The 13122-nt window shown below is 44.8% G+C and overlaps 1 protein-coding gene and 1 long non-coding RNA gene across 6 annotated transcripts in view; one reads left to right on the top strand and one right to left on the bottom strand.

Annotated features, from left to right (window-relative positions):
* Nucleotides 1-5581, bottom strand: part of sephs1 (selenophosphate synthetase 1) — a 67483-nt gene extending 61902 nt beyond the window's left edge. For all 4 annotated transcript variants that reach the window (XR_010977697.1, XM_068059562.1, XM_068059561.1 and 1 more), the window contains exons 1-2: nucleotides 5482-5581; nucleotides 5007-5315 (exon numbers count right to left, since the gene is read on the bottom strand). Coding sequence is in view for 3 of the 4 variants with exons in the window: in XM_068059562.1 (XP_067915663.1) it covers nucleotides 5007-5199 (193 nt within the window). In the remaining variant the exon portion in view is untranslated. The remainder of the gene's footprint in view (nucleotides 1-5006; nucleotides 5316-5481) is intronic.
* Nucleotides 5582-5677: 96 nt separating this feature from the next.
* The window catches only part of LOC137384897 (uncharacterized), a 32897-nt gene continuing 25452 nt past the window's right edge, over nucleotides 5678-13122 (top strand). Inside the window, exons 1-2 of one of the 2 annotated variants that reach the window (XR_010977699.1) lie at nucleotides 5678-5760; nucleotides 6650-6782. This is a non-coding gene — a long non-coding RNA (uncharacterized lncRNA). Of the gene's footprint in view, nucleotides 5765-6649; nucleotides 6783-13122 lie in introns of both variants that reach the window. The other variant, XR_010977698.1, reaches the window with a different exon arrangement.

A 13122-nucleotide genomic window follows, 5' to 3' on the forward strand; every position in this document is an offset into this window, starting at 1 on the left:
TCCCATATCCCTTTATACCTTGGGTTAACAAAAATCTCTCAGATGCAAAATCAACAATTGAGCTAGCATCAACTGCCCTTTGCAGAAGAAAGTTCCATACTTCCAACAATCTTTGCATGTAAAAATGTTTCCTAATCTCAATCCTGAAAGGTCTGGCTCTAATTTTTGGGCAATGTTCCCTAGTCCTAGACTTCCCAACCAACAGAAATAGTTTCTATCTACCGATCAGTTTCCCATAATATCTTGAATACTTTGATCAAATCGCCCCTTAAATTTCTAAATTCCAGGGAATAAAACCCTAGATTGTGTAGGCTTGCCTCATTATTTAACCCTTGGGGTACAGGTATAATTCTGGTAAATCGCGTTGGCAGGCTGTGACTAGTGGGTACCGAACTGAGGGATCAGTGCTTGGGCCCCAGCTGTTCACAATATATATCAATGATTTGAATGTGGGGACCAAATGTAGTATTTCCAAGTTCGCAGATGACACAAAACTGGGTGGGAATGTGTGTTATTAGAATTAGAATTAGAATATTACAGCGCAGTACAGGCCCTTCGGCCCTCGATGTTGCGCCGATCATCTGACCTACACTATTCCATTTACATCCATATGTCTATCCAATGACCACTTAAATGCCCTTAAAGTTGGCGAGTCTACTACTGTTGCAGGCAGGGCGTTCCACGCCCCTACTACTCTCTGCGTAAAGAAACTACCTCTGACATCTGTCCTATATCTTTCACCCCTCAACTTAAAGCTATGTCCCCTCGTGTTTGCCATCCTCATCCGAGGAAAAAGACTCTCACTATCCACCCTATCTAACCCTCTGATTATCTTGTATGTCTCTATTAAGTCACCTCTCCTCCTCCTTCTCTCTAACGAAAACAACCCCAAGTCCCTCAGCCTTTCCTCGTAAGACCTTCCTTCCATACCAGGCAACATCCTAGTAAATCTCCTCTGCACCCTTTCCAAAGCTTCGACATCCTTCCTATAATGCGGTGACCAGAACTGCACGCAATACTCCAGGTGCGGCCTCACCAGAGTTTTGTACAGCTGCATCATGACCCCGTGGCTCTGAAACTCGATCCCCCTACTAATAAAGGCTAACACACCATATGCCTTCTTAACAGCCCTATTAACCTGGGTAGCAACTTTCAGGGATTTATGTACCTGGATACCAAGATCTCTCTGCTCATCTACACTACCAAGAATCTTCCCATTAGCCCAGTACTCTGCATTGCTGTTACTCCTTCCAAAGTGAATCACCTCACACTTCTCCGCATTAAACTCCATTTGCCATCTCTCAGCCCAGCTCTGCAGCCTATCTATGTCCCTCTGTACCCTACAACACCCTTCGACACTATCCACAACTCCACCGACCTTCGTGTCATCCGCAAATTTACTAACCCACCCTTCTACACCCTCATCCAGGTCGTTTATAAAAATGACAAACAGCAGTGGCCCCAAAACAGATCCTTGCGGTACACCACTAGTAACTAAACTCCAGGATGAACATTTGCCATCAACCACCACCCTCTGTCTTCTTTCAGCTAGCCAATTTCTGATCCAAAGCTCTAAATCACCTTCAACCCCATACTTGCATATTTTCTGCAATAGCCTACCGTGGGGAACCTTATCAAACGCCTTACTGAAATCCATATACACCACATCCACGGCTTTACCCTCATCCACCTGTTTGGTCACCTTCTCGAAAAACTCAATAAGGTTTGTGAGGCACGACCTACCTTTCACAAAACCGTGCTGACTATCGCAAATGAACTTATTCTTTTCAAGATGATTATAAATCCTGTCTCTTATAACCTTTTCCAACATTTTACCCACAACCGAAGTAAGGCTCACAGGTCTATAATTACCAGGGCTGTCTCTACTCCCCTTCTTGAACAAGGGGACAACATTTGCTATCCTCCAGTCCTCCGGCACTACTCCTGTCGACAATGACGACTTAAAGATCAACAACAACGGCAAAGGGGATTTGGAAAGTCTTAGTGTGTGGGCAAGAACATGGTAGATGCAATATAAAGTGGAAAAATGTGAGGTTATCCATTTTGGTAGGAGGAACAGATGTGCAGAGTATTTCTGAAATGGCAATCATCTGAGCTCCAGGACATCACTGCAGGAGTTCCTCAGGGTAGTGTCCTAGGCCCAACCATCTTCAGCTGCTTTATCAATGACCTTCCTTCAATCATAAGGTCAGAAGTGGGGATGTTCGCTGATGATTGCACAATGTTCACCATTCATGACTCCTCAGATACTGAAGCAGTCAGTGTAGAAATGCAGCAAGACCTGGACAATATCCAGGCTTGGGCTGATAAGTGGCAAGTAACATTCGCGCCACACAAGTGCCAGGCAATGACCATCTCCAACAAGAGAGAATCGAACCATCTCCCCTTGACATTCAATGGCATTACCATCGCTGAATCCCCCACTATTAACACCCTAGGGGCTACCATTGACCAGAAACTGAACTGGAGTAGCCATATAAATACAGTGGCTACAAGAGCAGGTCAGAGGCTAGGAATCCCGAGGTGAGTAACTCACCTCCTGACTCCCCAAAGCCTGTCCACCATCTACAAGGCACACGTCAGGAATGTGATGGAATACTCTCCACTTGCCTGGATGGATGCAGCTCCAACAACACTCAAGAAGCTCGACACCATTCAAGACAAAGCAGCCCGCTTGATTGGCACCCCATCTACAAACATTCACTCCCTCCACCGACGCACAGTGGCAGCAGTGTGTACCATCTACAAGATGCACTGCAGCAATGCACCAAGGCTCCTTAGACAGCACTTTCCAAACCCGCGACCTCTACCAACTAGAAGGACAAGGTCAGAAAATGCATGGGAACACCACCACCTGCAAGTTCCCCTCCAAGTCACACACCATCCTGACTTGGAACTATATCGCCGTTCCTTCACTGTCGCTGGGTCAAACTCCTGGAACTCCCTTCCAACAGCACTGTGGGTATACCTACTCCACATGGACTGCATGGGTTCAAGAAGGCAGCTCACCACCACCTTCTCAAGGGCAATGAGGGATGGGCAATAAATGCTGGCCTGGCCAGCGTTGCCCACATCCCATGAATGAATAAAAAAAAGTAAGAGATTAGAAAGTGTAGATGTACAAGGGAACCTGGGTGTCCTTGTCAATAAGTCAATGAAAGCTAACATGCAGGTGCAGCAAGCAATTAAGGCGGCTAATGGCATGTTAGCCTTTATCGCAAGAGGATCCGAGTACAGAAGTAGTGACGTGTTACTTCAATTGTATAGAACCTTGGTTAGACCGCACCTGGAGTACTGTGTACAGTTTTGGTCCCCTTACCTTAAGAAAACTATTATCGCCATAGAGGAAGTTCAACGAAGGTTCACCAGACTTGTTCCCGCGATGGCAGGACTGTCCTATGAAGAGAGATTGGGGAAACTGGGCCGGTATTCTCGAGAGTTTTGAAGAATGAGAGGTGATCTCATTGAAACCTACAAAATCCTTAAAGGGATAGACAGGGCAGCTGCAGCAAAGATGTTTCCCCTGATTGGGGAGTCTAGAACCAGCAGACACAATTTCAAAATAAGGGGGAAGCCACTTAGGACAGGGATGAGCAGAAATTTCTTTACTCATGGTTGTGAATCTTTGGAATTCTCTATCCCAGAGGGCAGTAGAAGCTCAGTCGTTGAGTATGTTTAGAGCAGAGATCAACAGATTTCTAAATACCAATGACATAAGGGGATATGAGGATAGTGTGGGCAAAAAGTATTGAAGTGGATGATCAGCCATGATCATATTGAATGGTGGTGCAGGCTCGATGGGCTGAATGGCCTACTCCTGCTCCTGTGTCCTATATCCCTATCTACACTGGGCGCCCTCCAAGGCCAATTTATCCTTCCTTAGGTGTGCTGCCCAGAACTGAACATTGTATTTCAGGTGTGCTCTAACCAGGGCATTGCATATCAGTAGCATAAAGAGCACAGGAGTTATTCCCAGTGTCCTGGCCAGTATTAATCCCTCAAGCAACATCACAAACAGAGATTATCTGGTTAATATCACATTGCTGTTTGTGGGAGCTTTTTGTGTACAAATTGGCAGCTGCATTTCCTACATTACAACAATGACTACACTTCAAAAGTACTTGATTGGCTGTAAAACACTTTGGGATGTCCTGTGGTCACAAAAGGTGCTATATAAGTGCAAGTCTTTTTTTCCATCCCCTTGTATTCTAGTCTTCCACATAGAAAGACTAGCATTTATTAGCTTCTTTGATTATTTCCTGTACCTGTCCATGAAAGTTTAACAATGTGCATTACATTTCAACAATGTAAATGGACCCCCAAGTCTCTTTGGACTTCTGCTGTTTCTAGCTTTCCACCATTCAAAGGTTAGATTTTAAAACTCCCATCCTTTATGTAAACAAAACAACTGGCATTACAGAATTGTGGAAAAATTGTTTGTATCACGCACTAATTTCACTTCTCAGATAGGTAAAGGGTTAACAATTGCATTGCACAGTCATATTGTTAAAAGAAATTCAGAGTTCCGAAATTGATTAAAAGTTGTCATAGATCATTCCAAATATATGCATTATATTTATTTCCTGTTAGGGTCAATAACGAATTCTACTGTTGTAGAAGTTGTAAAACAAAAAGGACATATACACGCACTGAACACAGAGAGGAAGGAGGGAGTCCACAATGCAGGATCTGAAAAGCGAAAGAACGCTTAAAGGAGGGCAAACCATTCTAATTAGAAAAAAAAAAATCTGGTGTGTGCGTGGCCGGTTTCTTTAATTAAAGCAAGTTTCGGTGGCGGGTCTCTTTTCTTCTTTGCAAACCCTAAGCCTGCCGGTGGGCTGGTAGTTAAAGCAAGAAGGGGGGCGGGAAGGCGGTAAAAAGTGTGCAAATGTGCAGAGAAGCACAGCAGAATAATACAAGTTGCAATACCGATTTTTGTTGTTGTTGTTGTTGCAGAGATTGCATGTTGTTGCACACTCACTCACCTAGACGGGGCATGACGGCGCCCAGGAACTGCTCATCCTCCTGGTAGTGATTCTCCTGCAGGGCCTCCAGCAGCTTGAGCAGGACATCCTGCGGCACTTTGCACCCCGTCCCCCTCAGCTCGGCGAAGCGGGTCAGCCGGAAATTTTTATCCAACTCATAATTCTCCGGATTGAACGTCTCCCTCACCGACATGATCAATAATTTACTTGGCGTACATATAGATGTTTAAAATATATATATATATATTTACTCTCAACCCTTTAAAAAAAATGTCTCTTCTCTCGCCCTCCTCCTGCTCTCCGCCGAACCTGTGTGGTGAGAAAGACATTGAGATGGTTAGGGACAGAGTCCTGTGTGCGCTACAGGGTTAAAATGCCGCTCTTTGTGTTTTGCCGGCCGCTGAGGGTTTTTTTGGGGGGTTAACGGTCGCGGTTTAAATTTTTTAACCCTCGATGGTTCCACTCGGTGCCTTACCTTCGATCCGCGCGCGCCTCGGCGGGCAACCCGGCCACCCACAATCCCACGCGCGGGGCCCCCACCGTGCCCGCGCCGGCGCTGGCGCGTCCCCCCTGCGCGCGCCCGGCCAGGGCTGAGCTCCCACGCGTGCGCCGTTAGTCAAGCGGCCGGAGGGGAGGGGGTGGAGAGACGGGATCTCGCGCACGCGCAGCAGCCGGCGGCTCCCGACTCGCTGGCTGGCTGACTGACTGACTGACTGACTGAGCGGCGGGGCGGCTGGAGCTCGACGCACGCGCGGTGGGTGAGCGAGCGACCGTTGGCTGCCGGAGCGAGCTGCTGTCACGCGCGCCTGCCGTTCCGTTTGCATTTAAAACAGAAATGCTCATTCGGCGCCTGACCGCTGATGAGACGGGGCGGCGGGGGAGTAGATGTTGTCCTTGTGAACCTTCTCCTTCCGAAATGTTCTTCCCACCCCCCCCCCATCTATCTATATGGTTGTTAGGAATAGCGGGAAAACATGCCGTTCGACGTAATTAATTTTGTTGAGGGCCCGGGTGGCGCTACCTTTAAATCGGCCAAATGGCGCCTTTTATTCCCGTCCCCTTTAAGAGGTCATGGCGGAAAAAAATTAAAGGGATTGGCGCAGTTCAATTGAAAGCTTTGCGCTTTCTTGCAATATTCAAATAGGATGCTCTCCGAGCTCAGCAGGAACACTGTTAAATCTCTCACTTTAATTCAAATACATATTTCATGAGTTTTTATACCTGTGTGAGTGCCAGATGCGACTCTATTCCCAACATGTCTGATAGTGAGACGGTGCCTGCACCGTCTTCAAGGGAATGTTTTCTCGTTCCTGTAAAGAAAATGTTTTATTGTCGGCAAATTTTGGCTGCACTACAGTTTTTATACCAAGCCAGAAACAAAAAGGCGTCATAGCAACTCTTATCAGTAAAAGATCAAACTCACTTTGTTTTAAATTTTGATATGTTTCAATTTATTATTTTTCACTTATTTGGTGTTGACATTTGCTTTGAATTGTTAAGAAACAGCACAGCTACAAAGGCAGCCGTTGTGTTAAAGGGCCAATGATTTATTGATTTTTATTTTTGTGCTTTCTCAATTAGTACTGGTTATTGTGTGGTAATGCAGAAATAACTAAATATACATTTCATTTGTTCTATTTCAGCTATTTCAAAGGACCTATTTGGCCAGTTACTGCAACATATATTCTTTTTTTTTTCTTTTTAAATACTACAACATGAGGTATTTCATTCACAATTGTGTATGAAAATGAACAGTTTTCTACATTTAACTTTGTGGTGAGAAACTTTTATATTTTAGCAATTACTTATATTTATGTAGTGCATTTAATGCAGTAAAACATCCCAAGGTGGTTAATGAGTAGTGTTAATAAAAGTACGTTTTTGACATTTGACACCAAACTATAGAAGGAGAAATATGGAAAGATGATCAAAGCTTGATCGTAGGTGGGTTTTCAGGTGGAGAGGTTTATAGGGAGGGAATTTTAGAGCTTGTGGCCAACTCAGCTGAAAACATGGCTGCTGATGGTGGAGCAACTAAACTCGGAGAGCTGCGAGAGACCAGACTCCGAGGAGTGCATAGATTGTGGAGGATTGTTGGGCTTTCTAGATAGGGGGTTTAACGATTTTAAAATTGAGTGAATGTCAAGGTCAGCAAGTGAAGGAGTGACAATGGAATGAAATTTGGAGTGAGTTAAGTTATGGGAGGAAGTTGGAATAGTCAAATTTAGAAGTAACAAAGGTTTCAATGAGGAGTTCAGTAGCAGATGAGCTGAAGGAAGGGGGGGAAATAGTTTGAACGAGAGGGGAGGAGGAGGAGGAGGGGGGTTAAGTGACCTACATTGGCTCCCAGTCCAGCAATACCTCAATTTTAAATTTCTCATCCTTGATTTCAAATCACTGGCCTTGGCTGCTCCTATTAATTTCCTCCAGCTCTACAACCCTCAGATATATGTGCTTCTTCAATCATGGCCTCTTGTGTATTTCCAGTTTTAATTGTACCACCATTGGCAACCATGCCTTCAGCTGCCTAAGTCCTAAGCTTTGGAATTCCCTTTCCTAAACCTCTCTGGCTCTCTACCTCACTTTTCTCCTTTAAGACAGATGCCCCTTAAAGCTACTTCTGTCCTAATATCTCCTTATGTGGTTTGGTATCAAATTCTGTTTGAAAACGTTCCTGTGAAGCACCTTGGGACATTTTACTTTGTTAGGCAAGTGGAGAGTATTCCATCACACTCCTTACTTGTGCCTTGTAGATGGTGGACAGGCTTTGGGGAGTCAGGAGGTGAGTTTCCCGCCTCAGGATTCCTAGCCTCTGACCTGCTCTTGTAGCTACGGTATTTATATGGCTACTCCAGTTCAGTTTCTGGTCAATGGTAGCCCCTAGGATGTTGATAGTGGGGGATTCCGCGATGGTAATGCCGTTGAATGTCAAGGGGAGATGGTTAGATTCTCTCTTGTTGGAGATGGTCATTGCCTGGCACTTGTGTGATGCGAATGTTACTTGCCACTTATCAGCCCAAGCCTGGATATTGTCCAGGTCTTGCTGCATTTCTACACGGACTGCTTCAGTATCTGAGGAGTCGTGAATGGTGCTGAACATTGTGCAATCATCCGCGAACATCCCCACTTCTGACCTTATGATTGAAGGAAGGTCATTGATGAAGCAGCTGAAGATGGTTGGGTCTAGGACACTACCCTGAGGAACTCCTGCAGTGATGTCCTGGAGCTCAGATGATTGACCTTCAACAACCACAACCATCTTCCTTTGCGCTAGGTATGACTCTGGCCAGCGGAGGGTTTTCCCCCTGATTCCCATTGACCTCAGTTTTGCTCGGGCTCCTTGATGTCATACTCGGTCAAATGTTGCCTTGATGTCAAGGGCAGTCACTCTCACCTCACCTCTTGAGTTCAGCCCTTTTGTCCATGTTTGAACCCAAGGCTGTAATGAGGTCAGGAGCTGAGTGGCCCTGACGGAACCCAAACTGAGCATCACTGAGCAGGTTATTGCTAAGCAAGTGCCGCTTGATGGCACTGTTGATGACACCTTCCTTCACTTTACTGATGATTGAGAGTAGGCTGATGGGGCAGTAATTGGCCGGGTTGGATTTATCCTGCTTTTTGTGTATAGGACATACCTGGGCAATTTTCCACATTGCAGGGTAGATGCCAGTGTTGTAGCTGTACTGGAACAGCTTGGCTAGGGGCGCGGCAAGTTCTGGAGCACAGGTCTTCAGTACTATTGCCGGAATATTGTCAGGGCCCATAGTTTTTGCAGTGTCCAATGCCTTCAGTAGTTTCTTGATATCACGTGGAGTGAATTGAATTGGCTGAAGTCTGGCATCTGTGATGCTGGGGACTTCAGGAGGAGGCCGAGATGGATCATCAACACGGCACTTCTGGCTGAAGATTGTTGCAAATGCTTCAGCCTTATCTTTCGCACTGATGGGTGGCGCAGTGGTTAGCACCGCAGCCTCACAGCTCCAGCGACCCGGGTTCAATTCTGGGCACTGCCTGTGTGGAGTTTGCAAGTTCTCCCTGTGTCTGCGTGGGTTTTCGCCGGGTACTCCGGTTTCTTCCCACCACCAAAAGACTTGCAGGTTGATAGGTAAATTGGCCATTATAAATTGCCCCTAGTATAGGTAGGTGGTAGGGGAATATAGGGACAGGTGGGGATGTGGTAGGAATATGGGATTAGTGTAGGGTTAGTATAAATGGTTGATGGTCGGCACAGACTCGGTGGGCCGAAGGGCCTGTTTCAGTGCTGTATCTCTAAATAAATAAATAAATGATGTGCTGGGCTCCCCCATCATTGAGGATGGGGATATTTGTGGAGCCACCTCCTCCAGTTAGTTGTTTAATTGTCCACCACCATTTACGGCTGGATGTGGTAGGACTGCAGAGTTTCGATCTGATCCGTTAGTTCTGGGATCACTTAGCTCTGTCTATCGTATGTTGCTTACACAGTTTGGCACGCAGATAGTCCTGTGTTGTAGCTTCACCAGGTTAACACCTCATTTTGAGGTATGCCTGGTGCTGCTCCTGGTATGCCCTCCTGCACTCTTCATTGAACCAGGGTTGGTCTCCTGGCTTGTTGGTAACAGTAGAGTGGGGGATATGCCAGGCCATGAGGTTACAGATTGTGGTTGAGTACAATTCTGCTGCTGCTGATGGCCCACAGCGCCTCATGGATGCCCAATTTTGCATTGCTCGATCTGTTCGAAATCTATCCCATTTGGCACGGTGGTAGTGCCACCCAACACGATGGATGGTATCCTCAATGTGAAGGCGGGACTTCGTCTCCACAAGGACTGTGCGGTGATCACTCCTACCAATACAGTCATGGACAGAAGCATCTGCAGCAGGCAGATTGGTGAGGACGAGGTCAAGTATGTTTTTCCCTCGTGTTGGTTCCCCCACCACCTGCCGCAGACCCAGTCTAGCAGCTATGTCCTTTAGGACCCGGCCAGCTCGGTCAATAGTGGTGCTACCGAACCACTCTTGGTGATGGACATTGAAGTCCCCCACCCAGAGTACATTTTGTGCCCTTGCCACCCTCAGTGCTTCCTCCAAGTGGTGTTCAACATGGTGGAGTACTGAGTCATCAGCTGAGGGAGGGCGGTAGGTGATAATCAATAGGAGGTTACCTTGCCCATGTTTGACCTGATGCCATGAGACTTCATGGGTCCGGAGTCGACGTTGAGACTCCCAGGGCAACTCCCTCCCTACTGTATACCACTGTGCCACCACCTCTGCTGGGTCTGTCCTGCCGGTGGGACAGGACATACGCAGGGATAGTGATTGCAGTGTCTGGGACATTGTCTGTAAGGCATGATTCCGTGAGTATGACTATGTCAGGCTGTTGCTTGACTAGTCTGTGGGACAGCTCTCCCAACTTTTGCATAAGCCCCCAGATGTTTGTAAGGAGGACTTTGCAGGGTCGACAGGGCTGGGTTTGCCGTTGTCGTTTCCGGTGCCTAGGTCGATGCCGGGGGGTCCGTCCGGTTTCATTCCTTTTTATTCACTTCGTAGCGGTTAGGTACAACTGAGTGGCTTGCTTGGCCATTTCAGAGGGCATATAAGAGTTAACCACATTGCTGTGGGTCTGGAGTCACATGTAGGCCAGACCAGGTAAGGACAGCAGATTTCCTTCCCTAAAGGACATGAGTGAACCAGATGGGTTTTTACAACAATCGACAATGGTTTCATGGCCATCATTAGACTAGCTTTTTAATTCCAGATTTATTAATTAAATTCAAATTCTACCTTCTGCTGTGGTGGGATTCAAACCCATGTCTCCAGAGAAATACCCTGGGTCTCTGGTCCAGTGATAATACCACTATGCCACCGCCTACCCTACTAACCTCAGATTGAAGACAATGGCTAAATAGCTACCTTCACCTTTTTGTCATTGAGGAAGTTTCCCTACACAATTCTTCATTGGTGTATCCTACCGAGAAACAAGGATGTTCAACAAGACAGAGGTAAAATAGAGATGGTAGATGGTGGCAACCTGAAAGAAAAACAAAGTGCTGAAGAACAGGTTAAAGATCATCTGAAAGAGAAAATAAACAAATGTTTGGACAGTTTCTTCATCAGACTGATTCTGTTTTTGAAAGACTGCTTGTTCAATGGGCAGCAAATCAAATGAACAACCTGCTGAGGTTTTAAATTACCTTTTTTATTTTCTTATACAGGATTGAATGATAGACTGCCAATAAATGAGAGAAGGTTGACTGGTACTTTATGTATATCAGTGGGTATTTGAACTATGCACAGATGTTAACCTGTAAAGTGTGCAGTATAGGAAACAAAATAAAAGTCATCTTGAGCTCAGTTGCCTTAAAATATGCCTCCTTTATATAAAAATGCAGCAGTGATCTTGGATCGCACAAATGAAAGTCTGTACTGTACCCTTCCTTGAATTACAGCTGCTGTAATTCAGTTACTTATTCAGCTCTGCAATAAATGCTGCACCACAAATATTGTAAACTTTCTATTTCTCAGGGGTTTTGCTGGATGTAGTTTGTTTCTGTGCTATCCAAAAATACTCAGCATTGTATTCCTGAATACTGTGAAATCTTAAAATAGTCAGGGGACAATGTTCAAATATTTTCTAAATTCATAGCTGGAAAATATATTGATATTGATGGATGATATGGCAGCATCTTTCAATGCATTCTATTACATCCTGCTCTGTTTGTATAAAATAAATATATATGGGGAGACCCCACCCCATTAGAGACAGATATATGTGCTCAATAATACATCTAAATTACTACTTTCCATCCAAATATTTTTCACCTGAAACTCAGAGAAACTCGTCTTGGAACTGTAACCCTCCTCACATTTGTGTGTACCAGATGGAACTGTGATGTGTGTGTGGGAAGATAATAAATTAATAGAGCACTGCTTTCACTTGCCACTTTCCTGTTTAAGTCGTAGGCACATAAACGGGGAAAGAGTTATTTTGTCGGCTGTAAGGATTGCTTTCACTCAGCAGTTTGTCTGCATTGTAAACCTTAAACACAATCCTAGCTGATCACACTTAAAGGAGTGATTTACTTCTGTAAAAAATAATTTTGTAGACTGTTTCTTTGCTTGGGCGGAGAAAAGTAAATTGACATTCCACACAAGTGATTTGATGGTGCATTTGATGTGTTTCACATGAATCTGTTGAATTGTAGACAGAAAAAAACATTTTTCTGTTGAAGATTTTCTCCCTGGAACTGGCTACCAATGAAGGTGGTGAAGGCAGAGCCGATGACTGATTCCAAAAGGAAATTGGATTGGCACTTGAGGGAAATAAACTTGCAGAGCTACAGGGATATAGCAAGGGAATGGGACTGACTGGATTGCTCTACAGAGAGCTGGAATCGACTTGATGGGCTGAATGGCCGCCTCCTGTGTTTTATGGTGTGACTATTAAAGTAGCAATGAGAATGGTATCTTCAGACTGCGTTGTATATGTCGAAACTGTTTCAAAAAATAATGCTCGTGTATACATTTATACAGTGCCATGTAGCACAATGGGACAATAAATTTTTGCATTTAAAGTTGCAAGTTTTGAAATGGGTGCTTATTGACAAATGTCAGCTGCAAATTTATATTTAATACATTTATAACAGATATTTAAATATATGTATTACATATAAAATTAAAGAAATACAATTCCTGAATGCAAGTTCTTTTATTATTAATTTTGCCTTTAGGTAGAAATCTATATGCAATCCTTAAATTGTTAAAACATCCTCACATAACCTGAAAAGAACTAGAACAATAAAGGCTCACTCATTTTGCTTTATAACAGACGGAGGTATTTTTGCACAGCCCTCCCTTTGATTCATTGAGTAAACGAGCTGCATAACATGGTGCTGAGCCATATCGATAAGGCAAATTTAATCCTTGGCCTGTACTGAGGTCAATGCTATCATCTAGGATAGGGCTGGGGTTATGGCTGGTTTCACTTTTATCCACTCTTTCAGTGGTAAAATTTATGCAAGGAAATCCATCCAGTGGGTTTTATTGTGTTCTTTTAGGAGAACAAATCAAATGCAGAGTAATGCTCTTCTCTGCTCTGACGTGATGGATGGCAGTAGGTTTGTTCAAGGGGAAATAT

The sequence above is a fragment of the Heterodontus francisci genome, chromosome 27, assembly GCF_036365525.1.
Source record: "Heterodontus francisci isolate sHetFra1 chromosome 27, sHetFra1.hap1, whole genome shotgun sequence".
Taxonomy (NCBI): Eukaryota; Metazoa; Chordata; class Chondrichthyes; order Heterodontiformes; family Heterodontidae; genus Heterodontus; species Heterodontus francisci.